Source organism: Anabas testudineus, chromosome 18 (genome assembly GCF_900324465.2).
Source record: "Anabas testudineus chromosome 18, fAnaTes1.2, whole genome shotgun sequence".
Classification (NCBI taxonomy): domain Eukaryota; kingdom Metazoa; phylum Chordata; class Actinopteri; order Anabantiformes; family Anabantidae; genus Anabas; species Anabas testudineus.
In genome coordinates, this window is record NC_046627.1 from 26,633,384 (window position 1) to 26,656,271 (window position 22,888).

General features: G+C 41.9%; 1 protein-coding gene across 1 annotated transcript; it reads left to right on the forward strand.

Annotated features, from left to right (window-relative positions):
* Nucleotides 1-2,138: 2,138 nt before the first annotated feature.
* tmem102 (transmembrane protein 102) lies at nt 2,139-22,414 on the forward strand. The gene is made up of 6 exons (XM_026353147.1): nt 2,139-2,360; nt 3,920-4,131; nt 15,545-15,883; nt 16,978-17,171; nt 17,438-17,650; nt 17,757-22,414. The coding sequence occupies exons 2-6, from the start codon at nt 3,930-3,932 to the stop codon at nt 18,354-18,356; spliced, it is 1,548 nt and encodes a 515-aa protein (XP_026208932.1). The 5' UTR covers nt 2,139-2,360; nt 3,920-3,929; the 3' UTR covers nt 18,357-22,414.
* The last annotated feature ends 474 nt before the right edge of the window (nt 22,415-22,888 follow it).

Here is a 22,888-nt window from a genome sequence, read left to right on the forward strand (position 1 = left end):
CTATAGGCTGAGGTGATATGGAGAAATGTCAAGAGAGTGGGCAACATTTTTCTAATTCTTCCATTCCTGTGGAAAAGAGTTCAAAGAAAGACATCACTAGGTAAAAAGTAAGGAGTTTAAGAGACTCTCTGCACATTTTGAAGTGTCTGTTAAGAGCCTGTGATGCCTCTTACCTTTCATTTGGCAGGCAGGTAATGTCACTCCGTCAGCTTGCTCATGAAATGCTGTTTGGTACAGCATTATCTTGATAAATGTTCCACTTATACCACAGAATGGGCTGATGCACCATACGGCACTATACAGCCAGTTCTTGCAGCAGTCTGTGTGATTGCAGTGTGTCAGGTAGAAATGATCCATCAACGAGGTTTGACAGGTTTTTGCATACACTATCAATCCAAAGGCATTTAGCAGTGGTGCAGGGAATGAATAGTGGAATGAAGGATGTGTATGTATACAGTACTAAACTGAATACCACTACTATCTCTAGTACCTGCTTCCTAAACAGTGGAAAGCAGCTACCAGAGATTCCAGGAAAACAACTTCTAGCACTGTATGTACTGTATAACTGTACTGTCCAAACTACATCATAGGAAGTTAAGTTGAAAATCTGTGAAGTTACCCTTCAGGATATGTGAAACACACTTAAAAAAAAATGTAATGTAGCTTTCACTTTGTAATTTTGAACTATACAAGTTTTGTGAGGTTCAGTAGAAGAGAGTTTTTTTCTATTTTGTGTTTCATATAAATACGTTTTAGAAGCTCGGATACGAGCAGAAACAACATTTTACAAGAAAGAAGCAAAGATGGGAAACAAAAGTCAAACACCAGAACCCAACCTGGTGCAGCAGAGGCCGAATTGTATTTGCTTATTTTTTTTTACTTGGTTCTCTAGTGGTTAACCACTGATCAAACAAAAGAGAAGTTGTATCATGGGAGGTGTAAAATCTTGACTCAGAGTCTGAAAGTCAGAATTTCTTAGATAAATATGCTGGTTCTTGACATTTTGGAATGGTTAAAATATATACTTTAAGTAAAAATGTTAAGAGATTTGTAATTATTTTTTAAAAAGTAATATAAGCTCGATCATTTGTAAATTTAATTTGAAAATGGTTCAGGCTGTCTACATGTCAGAGATTAAAAATAAATAAAAATAGAGATATTAATTTAGGATTTGTAAATAAACATACAAATTAAAAAGATCCCTGTCTTATGTTTTGCAATTATTATTATAATTAATTGTAATTATTATTATAGTGAACTTTACTAAGTGTGCTTCAAAAGATAAATAAAGAGAAAAACAAAACTTGATTCAAATGTTTAGTAAGTTGCCCTTCTAAAATGAAAGGGCATTCTTTTAGCTATCTTTAATTGCAAACCCTCACATATCTTTACTAAAAAGATAGCATAATATTATTTGGGTTGTACAACAACTGAACCATTACAATCATCCTCACTCTGCCAGCTAGTAAAATTACAACATTACATTAAAATCTCAGGAATGGAAATGAATAAAAACCTGTACAGAGCCAAACACTAGTCTACACTCTCACAGATGTTACCTAGTCCCTGATTTATTGGAGATATTTGCAAAATAAATCATTGTCAGTTTCTATCATCAAATAAAATGATAATGTTTATTAGGGATGAAGCCTTTTCATCAAATGTGCAATATGTTGTCTTCTTATGGAGTGGGGGGGGGGGGGGGGGGGGGGGGGGCTGCATGTATAGGGTGCCTCTGGCCCTCAGATATCCTGAGTCCACCACTGCTCCTGTGTGCACTCCCAAAGTTGGAAGTGATAATGCTAAATAAATACATTGAATTAAGAGGGTAAAATATGAGAGATGCTTTAAACTGAAGGGTGCACAGGAGGGGGACGGATCCGCAGCCTGTCCTGTGCTGGAAGGACAGCGCTGCTGCTGCTGGACCTCCAATTACAAAGCGTCCATTGTGCTTTGATGCATCCAGACAGTGGCTGTACTAAGGTGAAACCGCCCTGCTCCTGGTAAACATCATCTCCGCATCGTCTTCTTTGCGAGAACAGACAGGGGCACAATTTTAATCATAAACCTGCCCTCGCAAATCCGTCCGTACTTCAGCACCGTGCTGCGTGCGTGCCACGCACACACACACACACACACACACACACACACACACACACACACACACACACACGCACGACTAATCCCTGGATCCTCTGAGTAGGACCATGATTTCTGGGACGGTGTTGCCAGGGGGAAGGTGGCGGCGCCCGGAACCTGTTGGAAATGACAGCTGAAGAAGGCGGATTGAAGCACGGGGATCACAACAGCACTGAGCCGACAAGATAGCGAAGAAACCCTCTCCCGTCACCGTGTGAAGGGTGTGTGTGTGTGTCTGTGTGCGGTCTTTGGCAGCTTTTAGCCCGACAGCTAACGATTTCACTCTGATCCGCGACTTGCAAGCTAACGAGTCCCGAGCTGAACGCATGTGCGTGTGTGTGTATGTATGTTTATGTTTATGTGTGTGTGTGTCTATAGCTTTTCGTGTGTACTCGTGTGTGTGTGTGTGTGTGTGTGTGTGTGTGTGTGTGAGTGTGTGTGAGTTTGTACGCGTGGACCCGTCTTCACGGTCCCCTCCTGTCATGTTAGCTAGCATGCTAATTAGATAAAGCTACTACTCCCAATATTGGCTAATAAGAGAAATTAGCTAACTGTGGGCGAGGCACCTTCCCGACCACATCACTGTCTGCTAACACGGTGTCGTAGTCCGGCGGTCGTGTGTCCGTGTCAGGCCAGGCTCGTTTATTTATCTATTAACAATCATCTAATTAGCCTGTGTTCGCTGGTAGACAGCAAGCTGGCTAATTTGCTCGTCTGTTAGCTTAGCAGCTAGAAGCTTGCTCGCTAATTGACCCAGTTCAGCGGGGCAGAGGCCATGTTGTTATTCCACTCCACTGAGCTGTGTTTACAGGGGGGGGGGGGGGGGGACACTTTTAGCACACCATTGTATACACTAATTATAAAATAATAACACAACAGCTAAACATAACACAAATTGCGTCAAAATAAGCATTGTATTATCATTTTTTCAGCAGTATTACCTACTACTAATAGCTTGCCACATAACCCTAAGTCCTGAAATAAGCTTGTACTGCAATGCAACAGTGAAGCACGTTTAATCTGTTTGTATAGGTGCGATTCAAACAACTAAACCCTTTGTCGACTTCTAGTTTTTTCACAGTCTTTAGGACTTTGTTACTGTCATAAGAGAAGTAGCTTAAGTTTTGTTAAAGGGTTTGAAAGAAGAAACCATGTAGCTCTAATTCATGTCTCTCCCCCAGTGCAAAAATCGTAAATGCAAAACTGTGATCCGCTTTCGCAAATATACTTTCTTGAGGCGCCTGTAGCACACTTTTTCTGATTTATTTTTGATGATCATGTGAATTCAGGTGCTGTGTGTGTGTGCACACGTTTCTTCTCGTCAGAACACATGCTCTTGTTCATCATATTACGATTGTGTTTTGGCTTTCTGAAGCCCTACCCAAACTAGGACTTAAGGATTAATAACTGGATGTCGGTCAAGTCGGTTTTATACTACTATTATTCAATATTATTGTCCCCTGATGTCACATGATCTGGTACAAATGGCTAAAGTCCCATGATTCACACAGAGCTGAAGAAAACAAGGCAACCATTATATAACAAACAAAACACGAAAGGCTCAGCAAATCTAAATGAGTCCAACCACAGGCTGAAACATCCTGAAAACACTTTAAATATAGCCCTGCTGTTGTTGGCTGCTACAACAAGTAGTTATTGCTGGCACTGAGACCGCATAATTCCCTTTGACCGTGTTAGCCGTGATAATAGGTCTACTGTGATGTTAAAACCAGAATACAGCCAATCCAAACTAGATCTCTTTTCCTGCTTCACCTTCCAGGGTTGTATAGATGGAGTCCCTGATGAGCGCGGTGGCGCCGCGCTCCCCAGCCCCCGCCAAGAAGCTGTCAGAGGTGGACTTCCGGTCGGGGGCCACCCTGGAGCAGCTGTCGGCACAGGTGTCTGAGCTGGTGTTGCTGGAGCAGGGGGAGTTTGGTGATCAAACAGCTTTAGAGGTCCACACAGCCAAGGACTTTATCTTCAACATGCTTGGTATGTCTACAAACACAACACACTGGATTATAATAATACCCTGTATCACAGATCTTCTCACCAAATTATTATAAATCATAAATCTATTGTTAAAACCGCAGACCCCGGCTTTGTGAAGCCATGTGAAAGCTGCTGTTGTAAACTTTCGCTGGGCGTGATATGACTAGTGATGATGTTGTTGTTGCGATGTTTAGTACAGAAAAGGCTGTAAAGCCTATGATCAGTATTCTCCTTTGTACAGTTTCTTTTCTCACTCGACTGAAAATTGTGCATTGAAAGGTAACAGTTTGTGACACCATTTAAAATTTCCATCATAATTGTAACAGAATGTGATTCTAATGAAGTACAAACCTCTGGGGTAGTAATTATTTATCGCATCAAGTTGAAGTTACTGTCATTTAACTGCTAATATACTTGACAATTGCTGTGTAGAGTTGCATGAAGGAAATGAAGAGTCTCTGCCACTGCGCTGTTGAGTGTGTGTGTGTGCAATTTGCTGCTTTTTCTTTGAACAGCTGATGTATAACGTTTAACAAATATGTACTTTTTGTGAAACACGGTGTCTTGGCAAAAATCAAAAGGAAACAATAACTCTCAACGAGGCTCTTTTTTTTGCTCTTAGCAAGCAAGTGTGCATGTACATTTATTTACCCAGGGTAGTGTCACTGAGAGCAATGAGCAATCTTCCTCAGCAACAACCTGCTCCATATTCACTCTGTTACATATTTTCTGACATGGAAGCTTAACATGACTTGAGCTGCTCTTGCACAGCACATTGACTGTCACATGATGTTCACAATTGATTTTATACTGCAAGGAAATGTGTAGCTAAACTCATCCCACAGTGTATATCTGTAATTTCATGCTTTTTATACTGGCTGCACGTCCCTCGATGTAAGTGTCCAGCAGTAGATTTAGTGTTTAGTGAGACTTTTTCACTATGCTATAATGTGTAAAACATATGAAATAACGATGCTTTATTAGTGGTTAGTTAGTGCTGCAGTTCAGTTCACACTCTGATTTTTGAGCCACACTGTGTTTTTTGTGTGTGTATGTGTGTGCGTGTGCAGGGTTTTTATTAAATCGCCAACGGTTTGGAGCAATAAATGCTACTGGAATCTTAGTGCTTTAGAAACACAAATGATGTATACTAAGTACCATCCCTGCAAAGCTTGCTGGAGTCAGGAAGCTGCTATAAATATGCAGGATGTGGGATGCCTGTGGCAGTGGCGTATTGGTGGTCATGTGGTGTTGTGGTGTCGCAGCTCTGTCTGTCTGAACCACAACACCAGACTGAATGTTTGTGTGGTGGATTCGGTCTTGCTTTCAAAACTGTTACACCACAATACTTTGTGCAAGACAAAAAAGAAGATGAAATTAAAAGGCCTGCTGCTGATGAATCCAGCTTTGATGGAATGCGGTCTGACGTGCTCTTTTGTATTTAATTTATTCTTATAGTCCCAAACAGATGTCCTCTTCCAGCTAGATGGTAGGATGTCGGATAAAAATGATCAACAACAAACAAAACAGCCTGAACAGAAGCATTTTACGCAACAGTGTAGTGTTGGGAGGAAATAAAGAGCTCATCATCTAAAGCAGAGAACATAGTGAGTTTATTTCTGAATCTTCAATCTGTAGCACAGTGAGAGCACATTTTTATAGAAATGGTACATTCACAAATTTAATTTAGGGCAAAGGGACAAAGCTGCAAGATTTGACATAAATGTCAATAGGGGCATGGCAGTTATCTTTTGTGACTCATGTTGTGACACAGCATGCACGAGGAACACGATTAATGATTTAAACTTAGTCTCCATTGAAATGACCAGGTACAATATGTTCACTTTAATCCTCTTGCAAACACATCATTACTGTCTTATTGCAGAATTCGAAGCTTCTTATTTGTGGCAGTGTGGATTCAGACTTTATTGTAATTCTAAATGACATACTGGATTTAAAACACAGCTGTTACAACATGCACGGCACTGCTCTGTCTGTTGTCCAGGCTTGCTTGCGTACACGTTTAATCTGAAATCCTGACAGTGGGTGACAGAAGCTCACTCTTAGATGTATAGTTTTAACTGTCAGCTGTGAAGTGAAAAGGGAAATCTGTTTGTTTGTCCAATAGGTGGCACTCTCCCCCCTCCCTGCTCCCTCACGTCACTGTCAGTTCTCTCCTTCTCTTCTCTGGAAACAAATCATGTTTGACCTGTGTCCTGACTGATTTGTACATTTCATTTGTTTATTTCCTGTCGACCGGCCCCTGTGTTTTGTTTTTCCCCAGTTTCCCGTTTTAACGAATCTTCTGTTGTCACACATTTTACTGATCCTGACAGATTAGTAGTCTTGCAGTGGTTGACAGACAGCTCGTGGTTCTCCTGTGCTTCAGTCCTCTCGCCAAACTGAAATAGCTTCGTCAAACGGGCCACGTCCTCCAGGGAGAAATCTCACAATTCAAACTGGTATCCAGGGCTGTTTTCCTCGCTCTATTGCACCACCACACACAGGCAGAGATTCCTTTTTCTGTGCAGACTGTATTTTTTTACCTCTTTTTCTTTTGTTTGGATTTTGTTTTTCATGACTCCAGTGTGAAGTGCTCTGCTTTGCTCTTTGTCTGCTCCCACTTTCCCCTAAAATCTCCCCGTACTTTATTCAGCGTTGAGGCTTCTGCAGCTCCTGCTGCTGCTGTAATCACCAATGGTTTGTTGGTATTTTCATACCTTGTGCCTCGGTGCCCGCTGTGACAGCTCTAACTGTGTGAAAAGAGGTGGGGAGGAGAACAGAAAAGTTTCACCAGCAGTGGGAGAGTGTTTGTGTTGGATTCCAGGAATATAAAATTAAGGATGCGTAGGCAGCTGCATTAGCTGCGCTGCACCTCTCAACGCCGTGCAGAGGATAAAAGGCACTGAAAAGCAAATGCCATTCTTTTGGTTCAGGGCTCTTGTTACAGCATGTCAGCCTACAGGAGGAGCCTTGTCGGTGCAGCAGAGGTGACGCTGTGTGCATGCGTGCGTGGATGCTCAACACCAGTGGCTGTGGCTTCTGTTGCGAGGCTTTTGTAAAGTTAGAGCTGCAAAAGGATCTCCACTGGGCTTTGCACACTGTCAGGGAAAAGGGGAAGAGAGAGGAGATTAAACCTACACACACACACACACACACACACACACACACACACACACACACACACACACACACACACACAGACACACACACACACACACACAGACAATGATTTTCTTCATAGGCTGTCATATCCAAGAAGAGGCTCTTATTTACCCTTAGTTTGAGTAAACACTGTGCTTTGCCTTCAGGCGAGCGTGGTGGGGGCTACTGTATGCATGTTTTGAAAAACAAAAGTCGGATGAAGGCAGGAATAGATCTGCACTGCCGGCAAAGCGCAAGATCTGGTCGTCGACTCAGACGCTGCCTCAACCCAACTTTTCAGATCTTAAAGTTTGTTAGCCAGCTTGAGAGAGTTCAGTTTAGAGTTCATCTTCTCCCTGATGCTGGCGAAACCAGATACTTTTGATCCGAGCTTTAAAAAGTCATGAGCACTGTTCTGTCCTGACCCAGATTTGATATTTTTATCTGTGAGACAAGAAACATAACCTTTTGCACGTGAAGATTTTCAGAATCAGAAAGTATTTTATTGAGTTACTGGAGCAGTTTCAAGCCCAGTGCCCAATTCCTCTGCAGGATCCGTTCCTGGGGACCAGCCCCTTTGCTTGGCCGCTATTCTTCACACTTACGCCACTTCACTGTATTCACATTAGTGCCTGAACAGTGATAAGTGGAGGCGGTTAGACAGAGATGAGCGATCAGCACCACCTGAGATCAGTTCTTCCTCGTCAGAGAAGGCAGGAAAGTCAAAAGTTCACCTTGATCTGTGATGAAAAACAAAAAACAAAACAATGTCAAAACAAAAGACTGCTTGAGTCTGTGTTCATATGAGTGATGAAGCAGGCTCGGCATATTTATCAGTGCCACTAGAGTCCCAGAAATCCTATGATTCTAGCTCAAAAAGAATGAATTAGCAGCGTCTACTCACCAGTTCACAGAAAGTTATTGTCACATTACACGTCGGTTGTAAAACATAGCCATCGTTTAAAGAACTCACCATTAGTGATTATGATTCCAGTTAGGGCAAACAAGGAGTGTGAAAGCTTTAGCTGCCACGAGAACCTCACAGTCGACGTTGGTAGTATTTGAAAGTCCTCCAGAGACGGATTTATTTTCTATAGCATTTGTTTTGCTATTCACATTCATGCAGCTGCACAAAAAGAGCAGAGCATCCAAAGTTTTCTCTGAACACTGTAGACTTTTATATCGGGTGCATTTTATCTTGCACTAAATTTCCCCTCCCAAACTTTCTAACCTTTTTTAAGGCTGCACAAACTTCCACATGATGTGTTGCATATTTTATTTTGAAAAGAGAGAGAGGGGGAAAAAAAAACCTAGCTTTAAGTGAAAACTTAACCATCAGAGTGGCAAGTGTATCTCTGCGGCTCACTTAGCCAGCTCTGCTGGATGGACACAGTGTCACTACAGCCCATTAACGCAGGTGGACGCCTGTGTGGCTGATTCACAGCTGGTTGTTGGTTTCTCTGCTGTGACTTCCTGCTCAGAGTCGACTTGTAGCTTTTGATGGCAGGCTTGGATCGAATCAGGCGCCCACATGGCTCCTCTGGCTGGTTAATTTTCTCCTGATGCCAGTTTGGATTTGAGAGCCCGTCTTCATCTGGCAGCCAGGCCGGATTCATGGCACTGCAACAGTAGATGAGTGAAATATTTGTAAGCGATTATTTAGGCTTTGTTTGTGGTCTGTTTTCATCACGCTGGCTCCAAGCAGCACAGATGAGCAGCGTCTTGCCTTGATGGTCATCGTTTTTGTTTTTTGTTTTTTTGCTTGATTGTTTTTTTGGCAGGAATAAATCCTTGGATAACTCATACCTTAGTGAAAATCAATGCAAAACAAAGTTTAGTTGATGTTAATTAAGCTGAGTTCACAACCTGTCTTAGCGGAGGCTTTCTAACAAATCAACCAGCAGCTGTCTGAGAACAGTGTCCCATGACTGAACATGGCCAGAGACACACATCACATCACATCACTCATTAAGCGTCTTCCATTGTATCTAATTAAATATGACTTGAATGCATTTGGCATGTTAAGTAAAAAATGTTTTCACATTGCCTGACAGGTTATCTGCCATCCTGCTAATTTTAATAACCAAGGCTGACATTGTAATTTTTGCTCCTGAGTCGAGGAGGGAAAAAACATTTGGGTAGCAGCTGTCAGCTGATAACAGCATCTTACGTGCAGGCTGACACTTTTCAGTAATCCTTTAAAAAGAGTTTCACAATGTGATGGGAAACGTTGCAGTCAGACTGACAGATATTTCCTCCTTCATTTCAAAGAGTTTCATTGAAATGTTTGAAAACTTACTATTCCTATTATTCCCTAAGAACTATTTTGACTGTTTTAATTTCTGCCTCTGCTCAAAACAAAACATGAAAATGGCCAATGTTCCAAACGCTGAGCTGCCTAATGGACGGCGTGACTAAGCTTTAATATAAAAATCAGTTATGATCCCTGCATCAGTCAGTGAGTGTGAGATTAAGTAATACAGTGACTTCATTTAGCTGCTCACCTAGTACGATGCAAAAAATGAGTATGAGCAGAGAAATAAAGTCTGACTTCCTTCTGAAGCTACTGAACGCAGCCTGTGATCTCCAGGTTTTCCAGCTTCTCTGCTTTCTAATTGCTTATAATAAAGCATAATGAGGACCTGGTCACATATAAGGTTATGAGTTAATTACTTAATAATTAGTTAATGTTAGATTTAATTGATCTTTGCGGAGCGTTTAACACTTCTTTTTGCCCTTCCTTAATCGAAATATCAAAGGTCGGGATCAGTCGAGCGTGGTTTGTTGAAAGGCTCGGCCTCGCTGCTGCCCTAAAATGTAAACTGTGAAAGCCAGACTGCAGCGACACTTTTTTCTTTCAGTGATAATTGCCTGTCATTTAGCGGGACATGGTATCACAGTGTAGCTGGCATCAAAGCTGCTGTGAGGAGCTGGAAGCCACTGACAGCTTCCTGCATCATCTCTCGCTCTCTCCCCTCTGCAGGTGGTTTAGACACACCACGTCTGTCATCACTCGCAGCCGTGTTCCTTGTATTAAGCACATTCACACACTGTCAGAAACACACAAACACCTGACTCAGTGATCTGGCACCCCCCCCATCCCCAGTCAGATGAAATTGGAGCTTCTCCATTCATCGTCTTCTAAAAGGCCTATTTTGGAGCTAATCTCCTGCCTTGATATGAATTCATAAACAGCGAGCAGGTGGAATGGCTCACCTTCCGGTGGTTGTCTGGGATTAATCCTACTATTAACGTACGAAGCGAGGATGCAAGAAGTGCTGGTTGAAAGACACTGATAACATACAGTTGAGACTACATAGTGAGGAGTCATTTGTAGCGGATTGAATTGCTCCTTTTGGGATAAGGCTGCTTTAAAGATTGTTGTTATGGCTGCTGCTGTATTAGATTAATTTTTTTGTTTGCTTAGAATAGCAGTAAGGTCACACAGAGGTAGCAGAAGTGACACAGCAATTGTGAATGTCATCTTCAGATACATGCACGGCATGTCCTCTTTCTGCAGCTACTGCATATAGGTTGCTCAAATCAAGATGTCCATCCTGTTTCTGCAGAGCTACACACTGAGCATTTACATCTGAAGTGCTGCCACTGCTCAGTCAAGAGAAGGTGGACACATTGTGAACCATAAGGCAAAGGCAACTGAAACAGAATATACAAATACAAAATTCAGTTAAAAACTAATATGCCAAAATAATAAGACTACTAATTTTCTGTCCATTAAATAAGAACCAAGCTAAGAATAAAGACTAGACAACAAAAGGCATAACTTGCTCTCACTTCATTGACATTTCAGTCCTTCTCTAGGTTTTTGATCTTACTAACCTGTGACTAAGACTTTTAGTGCACAGATGTAAGAATGATGCATCTTCTTATTTAACTCTAATGGAATAAACACATAGACTTTTATGTTTCTATTTAACATACTACAATAAAGAACATTTGTAACAAGTCTGTAAGTTTGTAAGACTGAAACTTGTGACACAAATTGCGGCACAAACTATCGGGTGTCTTTGGAGGATGGATGACCAACTTTTGTTCATGTCTCACATTGGGTCATTTACCTTGGATGTTTCCCACTACAGGCTCATGCCCTTGCATTTAGCACTTTTAAATACATGTATTAGTAGCTAGTAAAACCTAATGTGATTACTAGCTTTCCATATCTGAGTCTTTCCCGCAGCCCAGTTCTGAGAGCTAAGTCTCCATTTCAGACTGTCTCTCTCTCCCCCAGTCCTTTTTAGTAACATCACCACATAGAAGTCATCGGCTTATTTAGAGGAATCCCATTTTCCAGAGAGATTTACAGAGCTATTTTGGAGTCTATCAAACCAGAGGTGTGTGGCAGAAGATTCTCACTCTGCTGTGGTTGCAATGAGTAAAGACGTCATTTCTCTGATGCCGCTGCTTTGCTTCCTGGGGATTTCTCAGCTCTAGCTTTATTTTGAAAGCAAACATGTCTTATTATTATTATTATTATTATTATTATTATTATTATTATTATGCAGTATAGTACATGTGTATTTAGTATAGTTGTGCTGTTGCATCATTTTCAGGAAAATATCTCAGTTTTAAATCACTGTAAAACCAACTTCACTCTGTGATGATTGAGGCATCAGTTCCATTGAAATACCATATTCATTTGATATATGAGCTCATGCTGTATTGATGCTCCTTTATATATTACACAGTGATGTATTGAATTGTTAACAAACTCCCAAGACACATAGCAAAATGGAGTTTTTGTGCAAAGAAATTATGTATTGATTTTGAAATCATATTAAATTACTAAAAAAAAAGACATTTCCATTATATATATTTCATTATGTTTTTTTCATACTTTTAAGCAGAAAAATGAATGTATGGGTAGCCACTTTACTACTACTATATAAATCCATTTGTTTCTCAAACTTGAAACCACATTTCCTATCAATTTCTTTTGTTTTAGTCAAACAGAGCCATGTGGCTACACTGTCCTTTTTTCTTTGTGGTAATATTTGTTAGCATCCCTGTCACAATTAAGAATGTAAGGTCAGCAGCAGTGTTTGTTATATAGTAATCACAGTTATTTCTCAGCATTAACGTTGTGATGATTTATTGATGATAAAAACAGATATAGATTTTTTCCCCCACCAGCCTCATCTCTTGGAGCAGATTATTTTAAAGATGAGGAAAAGCAGGACAACAGCACATATTTAAATATTTATTTAAACTTGAATTGATTTACTGTAGGTAAATGTAAAAGTGTTCTGATGGTTTACATAATATGGTAAACCCTCTATATTTATTTTCTTTACTTTATTTTCTTCTGCCACCCGACACAGTTGTTTTCTGTGGTCTTCTGGGTCTTTTGGTTTTTTCTGGATTCACCAGTACACTCTCTTTTCAAAAGTGTATTTTTAAGAATAGCTGATTTGCCTACACCAAATGATTTTGCTGTTGGTGTTTTGCTAGCTTTTTCAGCCTAGTGATGTCTTACTTCATTGGCAGTGGCAGCTCTTTGGACATGATATTGATGGTTAACAACAACAGATTCAAATAAAAACAATCCAAATGCAAACGAAGCACTTAAAATAAGCTTTTATTTGATTTATCTTGCTCAAATGAACTAACACGGAAAAAGAAAATAATCAATAAAACAACTTTGACAAGCCCTTAAATTAAAGCTTAACAAAATTAAGGCAAACTGCATCCCTATTCAAACACCTGCAGGCCTCACTGTATGTTTATAGGCTTTCCTGTTACCACACACTGACACTGATGGAATAACAAATAGCCAACACATAGTTGTTTTACAGACATGGGATTGGGTCTAGTCTGAAAATAGCTCTGAACAGAAAACTTACCCATAATGGAAATCTACATTCAAAGACAAATTTTAAAGGATTAGGTTTAATCCGTCACTGTGAAACCAGCCTTAACTGTCTCCATTCCAGCTCTATTCTCGGACTCTGTGTGTCTACAGGCATATGTGTTCGAGTGGAAGCATGTGTGCGTACTCGCTGGCAGATACCCAGTGAAGCAGCGAGCCACTGTGAGTTCTTCCTCCACTCGCCTCTCGCTGACTGAAGCCCATGCCGGAAAGATGCTCTTTATGCCCTTTTTCATCACACTTTTCATTCTCCTCGCCTATTTGACCCAATTTATCAGTGGCAGATAAAACCAAACAAATCAGAGGAGTTCCAGCTTCCAACTCGTTGCCCTCTGGCTTGCTTCTGATCCGTTCCTCCCTATGACGCTGCCTTTTTCGCCTCTCTGCCTTTCTTTGATCTGCCCATCTAGCGATTCTCCCTTTTTTTTTTTCTGCCTAACAGATTTCAAGTTCTGATAATCGATTGGTCATAATTTGTTTCGCCACATGTGTGCACACTCACTTACTTTCAGAGAGAGGAGCAGTTAGCAGTTGATTTCTTGCATCTCGCTGAAAAACCTTATTGCTGATAAAGAAGAAATGTAAAGCCAAAATTACCAAGGAACATAGACTGTCAACCAGACCTATAGCACATGAAAAGATAATTAGCTAAATATTCACTATTGTTTTTATATCTTATAGAGCAACAGTTCCATGAAGTGGGATATTTATTACAAACCTGACATTGAATGCTGCCAGAAACCTCTGCAGACTTCATGGGAGAGTTCAGAGGCTCAAGATGAGGATCTTTCCAGCACTTGATAAAGTGCAGTGGGAGCTCCTAGCTTGAGAGTGAGCTGCAGTAGTCTAGTCAGGAGATGGATGAAACTTCGGGGAGGGAAATGAGCTGATTCTGCAGAGATATATGAACATCCAGAGATGCACTATGACATACCTATTATTTTTTTCTTCTCTTCTTTGACAGCTCCCCCAGTGGTGGCGTCAAACGAGGCACTTTCATTTTGCTCCTCTTCAAAGCAGAGCACCACAGAGATTGTCGCCAGCACATCTTTGACTCCTACTTGTATTTTTTCGGATGCTTTCCTACGTTTTTTTTTTTTTTCTCTAATTCTTATATTCTGCCAAGCTGCACTGCTTTTGTGATGTAAAGTAACAGATTATTGTGTGGGATTCTGTGGGTGGGGATGTTGGTCTTGTTAATGGAAGTGTTCGTCAGCCGTGATTGATCGATTGATTGATTGATGGGTCATGAGTGATTAACATGGATCATTTTAAACACTTTTCATACAGAAATACGAAGTAGAAGTAAAAAATATGCTGTGGTGTGTGTCCATGTAATTGGATGAGAGGAATCATGTTAACAGCTTTGTGCCTCCAGCCATGGTCTGCTGGCGTGGTCTGATGGACCCTATTCAGCTCTGTTCGGGCACTTAACTGCCCTCCAGTGATAAACAGTCAAGCTTAAACGTTCAGTTTCTCCCCCGGTGAAGGGTTTTTGAAGTGTCCATCCGCTACCTTTGGCCTGTGGGTGCTAGCAGTTAACTCTGGGCCAGCACAGGCTTGGCTGTAGGATCAACTCTTTCTCAGTTGCTCTTTTAAGTTGGTAAAACATAATTTACTCGACTCCAGTACTGCGGCTCCCATGGGCCCAGAGCCTGGGAAGTTTACAACACAGCTAAGTAGCCATAAAGGGATTTGGAGACAAGTTTCTCTGATCTAAACAGTTCAGAGAAGAGAGTGAGGAAGGCTTTTAGCAAAAAGTGATGGTACAGCTGGGTCTGAAATATAATAAGATGATCATGTGCCTCATCAGACTTTCTTTACTGATATTTCCACATTCCCAGAACTGAGCAATAACAAACTTCAAAACTATCAGCCACATTGCTGGAATAATCATTAAAGATGTTTGTTATAACCTGTTTCTTTTTGATCTACAACAATAAAGAAAATCTGTCATCCAGTCATATGAGTCACCATCAGTCGTATTTCTGCTGTTTGTAGAGACTGTATGGAAGCAGGCTTTGCTGAATCCACACGTACAGTGAGCCACTGTAATTCTCCCAGTGGCCACTAAGAAGGCTTTTTATTTTACACTCCTACTTATGTTTTTACTGTGGGTCAGACCTATAAAGCTCTCAAAACAAACTGAAACAGACATATTGTAATCTGGCTCGCTGTTTTCTGTCCCAGTGTGTTCACCAGAGCCGGACTTGAGCTTGTTGTACACCTGAATATAAAATGAGCAGGGGAGCAGACTTCTCAAAATATTTCTGGTCATTGCTCTTCACATCGGTTCTGCTGCTGTAAACACCTCCACACATACAAATGGATCTAAATATAAATGTTGCTGATTATGATTTTTTTTACCCCCTACCCCTTTAGGCTTAGTGCAGAAGGTGGACCAGCGCCTCCCTGTGGCCAATGAGTACTTGCTTCTGTCAGGTGGAGCGCGGGAGGGGGTCTTGGACCTTAATCCTGAGGATCTTGGGGACTACGCCAAAGGGGCTGACTTTGATCTGGACTTCACTCTGCTGGTGCCTGCCCTGAAACTCCATGACCGCAACCAGCCAGTCACCCTGGACATGAGACACTCCCCACCCTGCCACTCGTGGCTCAGCCTCCGCCTCTGTGACTCCACCGTCCTGTCCCGCTGGAGCATCTGCTGCCAGGAAGAAAATGGACATCCTATTGAGGAAGATGAGGACGAAGAGAGGGAAATGGGTAAGTAGAAAAAGGAGGAAGGTAACATAATCACGCTCAAGCAAACACAAAAAAGGAGAGAGAGGGTGCAGTGTGTGTTCAACCAGAATACACTCGGAAAAAGGTGAAGAAGACGCTTGCACACACAAATCCACAGGAATTTTATTACTTTAATTTCAAGCTTATACATCAGCACAGACAGAGAATCTCAGAAATGTTTTTGGAAGAGACTTAAACTGAGAAATGAAGAAGATGAAAATAGGCAACAGAATGTAGATGAAGTAAGAAGAGAGAGATGAGTAGCAGAGAGAAAGAAAGAAAGTAGTTTACCAACTAAAAGGTGGAAAGGTGCATGAGTAAGCAAGAATGTAAGATGGAAAGATGAGGAGATAAGTGAAGAGAGAAGAGGAGTGGAACAGACAATGATGAAGGTACCGGAGCAGCACAGGGAAGAAGGAATGGGAGCTGATTGAATTTTGTTCATGTTTCACTCAGATAATTTGATGCATGATGTTGTGATGCAATTTTGCCTGGCGAGCTGCAGCAGAGGCCCATTCCTCGAAACGAGAAGAGCCCTCCCCAGGAAATAACCGTTGAAACATTTATGAGTCTAACTTAACAATCGAAAGTTGAAGATTACTCTGCGGCTTCCAGATTACACCGCATCATCCATCTGTCACACACTCGCGGGAGTGAAACCTCAGAGAGTGCAAAAAGGCATGACATTTATTGATATAAATCTCTTTAATTCTTAGCAATTGGGAATATCCATTTCACATCGTATTTTAATTGTGTCGGCACTAGTCTACTTAAATGAGAATAAAGATTAGTCCTGACTTTTCAGTGTTTACCAATGTTGCCTGTGTCCTGAAACCAAAGAGCAACATCTAGAATCAAATCATTTTAAGCTACACTGTCGTGCAGTGGCATTCAGAATGTGTCACACCAATACTGACAGCACACATTTATTGTGACAACACATTTAAAAGTCTTAACTTAATGTTCCTGTGGTACTTTAATTAGTTTCCTTTGGGAACACACGTATTCCGTGCAATAAATAGAAGGACATGCATTTAACCTAGCTTTCGTCCCTTCTCCATCTCTTCCCTGCTCAGGCAAAGGCTCCATCCCCTCTCTGGGCTCTCCTCAGTCTCTGGATGGATGCTACTTCTCTCCAACCCTTGTGACAGACTGGTTCTGGGGTGTGGTGAGCGAGGCTGTTGAGGAGCTGAGGCGCAGCCCCCAGAGAGGCATCCCCACCCCGGAAAGACTGGAGAGGAACGGCCCTCTTGCGACCATCATCCTCCAGGTACAGATTTAGTTCTTGTTCCTTTGAAGATGATGATAATAGAACAAAGGCAGTTGGACTCATTGTGTCTGAATCGATGTAGAATGTCAGGCAGCTTAAGTTTGGAGTGGCTCATAAAAACGTCTCACGTAAAGAACATTATCATGGAGTTAAATCAATAATGAAGGAGAATTTATTCAAATGTTAAAATCATATTTTTAGGATGGGTAGTAATTCAGGACAGGGTTAATGACAGGGCTAATTCCTTCACCTTCTTGTTCCTGCAGGCCGGCTCCAGCCGGGTGCTGTACGACCTGCTGCCAGTGGTGTCGTTTCGAGGCTGGCCTGCTGTGGCCCAAGGCTGGCTCACTGCCAACCACTTTTGGGACGGTAAAATCACAGAGGAGGAGGCCATATCTGGATTCTATCTGCTGCCCTGCTGCTCTCCGCTGGGTGGCCGCCCTGACAGGGAGTGGAGGCTGGCTTTCTCACGGAGTGAGGTGAGGGATTTCTCTTTTCCCCCTCTTCTGTCCATTCCCTATTTTCCTATGTTTTTAGTACTGCTGCTGCTGAAACTCAATGTACCTTGTTTTTTCTTATTACCAGGTTCAGTTGAAGAAGTGTATCCCCTTCCCCATGGCCCAGGCTTTCCAAGCAGCCAAGGCGGTACTGTCTCGTATCCTGGCCCGTCCTCGCACAGGGCTCAGCCTCTACCACCTGCGCACTCTGCTTTTCTGGGCCTGTGATCGACTTCCTGCTGCCTACCTGTCCTGCCCTGATGCTGACACTCCAGGTCGCCTCCTCCTGGGTCTCCTAGATGATCTGGCCCATTGCATCCTAAGTAAAAACTGCCCAAATTACTTCTTGCCTCAGTGCAACATGTTGGAGCACCTGACAGACAGCCAGGCACTGCTTGTTGCCAGGAAACTGGCTCACGTGCGCTCGGATCCCAGCGAGCACCTCCGTGCCGCTCTAGACCAAGCCCAGCAGGCAGGCCAGCTGAAGAAGGAGCTAACAGCTAGTACCAATGGCCACGGCTCTCCCGGACACCACCCAGCCAATGGCATCATCTCGCCTTCAGAGGACAAGCTGGCTCAGAGGTTGCAGCAGCTGGTCACAGAGAACCCTGGGAAGTCCATATCCGTTTTCCTCAACCCTGATGATGTCACCAGGCCACACTTCCGCATCGATGACAAGTTCTACTGATGCAGACATGCTACAGAGTACACGTGGAAATGTGTGTGTTTCATTTAGAAAAACACTTTGCTAACGCTCTGAGACATCACAGAGGGAACAGAGACTGGAAATCAGGCAGGTGTGAAACTGAACAACATACTCCTGTTCAACAACCTGAGGCTGAACAATGAAGCAAAGCCTTGCTGCTTGACTGACTCACAACCAAAAACACACATGTCCTGCTTCTGACTAACTGCGCCCTGTTTACCAGACAATGTACAACAGGCGTGATGTCATCAAGTTGTTGCCACGGAGATGGCCTCCTCCCGATGAGCTGGCCTTAACAAGACTTATCAGCTGGTGCTACAAAGACGAGGCCCAGCTTTAGTCATGTGATATAAGTCAAGTGGAGATAAACACTGTGTTTGTGTGTGTGTGTGTGTGTGTGTGTGTGTGTGTGTGTGTGTGTGTGTGTGTGTGTGTGTGTGCGTGCGTGTGTGCACATCTAGGCCTGAGGATGTTCATTACTTAAACTTGTAAAGTCAGAGGGAGAGAGGCTCCTTGATTGCTGCATTTCTCTCCTTTTAATTTTAGATCAGTGGGGGATGGCTGAATTAGAAAGAATAAACTAGGTGTGGCTGATGTAACTGAATGTAACGTTGTGAGGAGAACAAAGAATCTCTTTTCTCTTTCAACTACAGTTTAGCCCTGTTTTGTTTTTTGATTTTTTTTAAACCCACATGCCTCAATCTACGGCATCTTTTTCACTTTAATTTTTAATCTTTCTCAGGTATTTTAATGTACATGACTCCCTGTTAAGGTTTTTAGCTATATTCAGTGCCGCTTACATTTCATTGGGTGATGGGATGTACCAAAGAGCAACGTTGGAGCAGTTTGTAAAGAGGAACACGTCTCACATATGGCCATCTCTTGATGGTCGAATTTGATGACTACACAGTTAGAATGTTAAGTTGCCTTTGCTTCTTCAAAAGGCCCGGTCACACCAGAATATCAAATGGTAAAACTTAGTTCATTTCAATGAAATCTGAATCGTAAATAGAAGTGAGGCAGTTTTTTTCATGTTTAGGTTTGGTAAGCTTGACCAATAGCAAAGGATCTTAAAATAGTTAATTATAATGATGCTTATTTTAGTGTTTATATTTTACTACAAGGGCTCCATTAATACAAGATTCTAATTTTCAAGTTAAAAATGTGTCATGTCAGAATGCCACTTTATTTAACGGTTCTTTCAGCTTTGCGATTAAAAAGCCTCCTGCGTAGTAAGGCCCAACTTCCTCTCATCCCACTCTGTTTTGATTGGCCAACGTGGGCAAGTCTTCTTCTGGGCTGAACTATGGCCACCTCGAAAAGGATCATACCTCAGCAACAGCCTAGCTGAAAATCCTGCTGCAAACTGGAGCAGGTTATGAAAATATTTGCCTGTTAAGTGCCGTAAACAGATAAAAACAATGCCCAAAGGCTGTTTTTTCCCCATAACTGATGGTAGTACACAGTAAAGTACACAGAAAATGTGTTGAGCCTAGTAACAAGAGTAGTCACCATCAACAATGTTGACAGTTGATTCAGTTGAATATAAGAGCCTTTATTTCTCAAGAGGAAAATGACAAGTATTCCCAAGTACTAATAAATCTACGATATCTAAAACTACCACATGTAATCACACTCCAAATGCCCCCAGGCTTGTAGAAGCACACATTTCATACAGGTTATGTACGAGATGCCTTTTTCTGTAGTGACTGGGTCTTGGAATGAGCTTAAGACTGAGAAGGATGTAAATAAATGAACTGGTTAATTATCCGATTATACAATGGTGTTGTTGTACAAAGAGCTAGTACAACATTATCAAAAGTCCTTGAAACTTTGCTACGTGAGCAGACACGTTGTGTTCTTTTGTGTTCTAGTAAACCCTGTCTGAGGCATTTAGAACATTTCAAACCCCGTGTATAGAAATGTGAGGAATTGAATTATCAGCAGTGCATTCAGGTCAGGTAGAAGGAAAAAAAAAAAGTTCTTGACTGAGCACAAAGACAGGTATAGAATAGCTGCGGAGCTATTTATCCATCAGTCATGACTAAGAGAAGGTATTTTGCCTTCAAAAACCTCCTGTTTGCACCAGTAACATGTTGCAAACATGGAGTTTTGTGGGTGTTGTTCGATTGATTTCAGACTGCTTCTGACTTGACTGATTCTGATAATTGTCCCCCGTCTCCTCTGCTTGGCTGGTCTTTTTTAATGAGCTTCGTGTGCATATATGCCCGTGTTAGTGTGTGCTTACCGAGAGACGAACCACGCAGCAGGACGCAGCCAGACGCCCAGATGCTGCCAACTGAATTATCCCCTCAGTGGGTTAGTCACTGGGCCCTATCGTTTCTCAGCAGATGGGAGTGTGTCCACGGGGGGATAGAGGGATGGATGGAGGGAGCGAGACAGGCCCTCCTTTAGTCCTTTTGAAGCGATTTCAAGTGGACAGCTCCCTGTCTGTGCGACTGTTGCTGTCTCTTTCTGACTACTTCTTCTTATCCTCTGCTGGTTTCTGTGCTTCAATTTCTTCTCTCTCCCGTGGCTCTTTTATTTCTCGCTTGCTTCATCCCATCTGAATGCCTTTCTCAGAGGGTTGGCGTATTTCTCTCTTTGAGTAGCGGAGCTCCAGAACCACAGAAAGCTTCTAAAACCTGGTACTGCTCCAACATTATGTTTACAGCCATATTGCAGCAGTGCCACTCAGCTGATTTGATTGCGGGCTGCACACCGAGTCGGTGGTGTCGTGTCAACAAGTCTGACCAGACGAGCAGTAACATTCTCCCTTCCACTTCCATTAGTTCAGTTGTTTTACGGGTTTGAGATGTGAATTTGTCAAAACACTATCTGCAAACTAATTGATGAGTAAACTTGGATTAAAGTGAGTTTACCCTGCACAGAACTGCTGCTTCTTATGTTGTACAGGCAGGGTGCAAAATGTACGGACAAGTGATTACAGTTGAGTTTACGTAAATATGGAGGGTTACCTACTTACTACTGTTGATTTATTTTAAGCTACTGATTTAATGTGCTTACTACTGAGTGAACTGTTCCCAGCGTGTGTCTATACAGTTTGTTTGTGTGCGAGTGACCGTGTGTATGACATGAACCTGAAGAGAAAACCAAAGTGTGTTGTTGCTGTAGTAATGGATGTCTAAGCAGGTTGTGTATTCAACTGCCAGGTGTCAGAGAATCGGGCGTTTTCAGCACTTTTGCAAGTCGGACCACGATTGTCGTCACCCAAATTGTTTTAGAAAAAAAAAAATCAAAACACTTTATACTTACTTATCAGAAAGTGCAGCCTAAAGTAAAGGTACCTTTTCTCATTGCCATTGTCAGGTGCGTGTCTTGCTTTGTACCTTCATGGGCCTAGTTAGAGATTACCGGACACTGCAAACAATCAGTGATTCTAATCTTAGTGGACAATATCAAAACCTGTATTTTACGACGTGTCCGTTTCTAGATATGCAATCAACCCCTCTGCTCTAATTGTACTTCAGTGTAGATTTACTCTAGTCGTGGAAAGGGGGTGGGCGGGGGTCACTATCTGCTGTCCAGGGATTGCATGACAACAAATGACACCGTCAAATATCAGTCATCACTCTCTGCTTCTCTGCTTACAATCATTACATCGTTTAGTTTTTGTTTGGTTTTATTTGTGCTGAAACTTCTGGTGATTCTGTGCAAGACTCAGTCAACCGCTGTGGATAAGTAACGTCTGAATCCAATGAATGTATCCACCTTATCTTTCTAATCAGCTCTCTACTGGAGCGCACGGTCAACGCTTAACTTTTCACTGTTATCTCAGCAACTCTGCTCTGTACGCAAGTGCTGAGATAAACATCTGTATTAAATCACTCCACAGTTTGAGAAATTGAATTTCATATCTCGTTTATTACTTGAGTCTTTTTTTTTTTTTTTCAAATAAGTGCAAATAATTTTCTGTGTATCAACTGATTTGCTGTATTTATTACTGTTATTTTCTTCGGGTTTCTATTGATTCATCTTGAAGCTTTAGCATGAAATAAACGACTACATTTCAAATCACATTATGCATTAATACCTTCATTACACATGGGTTTAAGGCAATTTAAGATGTCGGGGAGCCTGGTAATTCAAGTCAAAAAGCTCTCCTTTTCTGTAATTCGTGTTCACTGTGCGTCTTTGGTTGACAGGCAGGTTTGAATGCAAATTGCAACAAATGATTGAGCCAACAGAGGGCGCTCTAGGACAGTGATTCTACTGTGAAAGCTTCACATTAGTCTGCTCTGCACTGTCACAGTGTGTTAGGAGAGAAAGATGCTCCATGATGATGTTGGATGCATAAACTTCAGATATCGTGTCAAAGACACCTCTGTTGTTGTGATTAGAGACACTGGATGTAGCGTACTGTAGTTGGTCTTTGTCAAGACGATTTTCTTTTGCCCACACAAAGGTCAAAGATATCAGGGTCATGATTTATGCTTCAGGTTGAGTAACGGCTAATCAGCACTAATATGTTCCTAATGCTTTCTTTTACATCC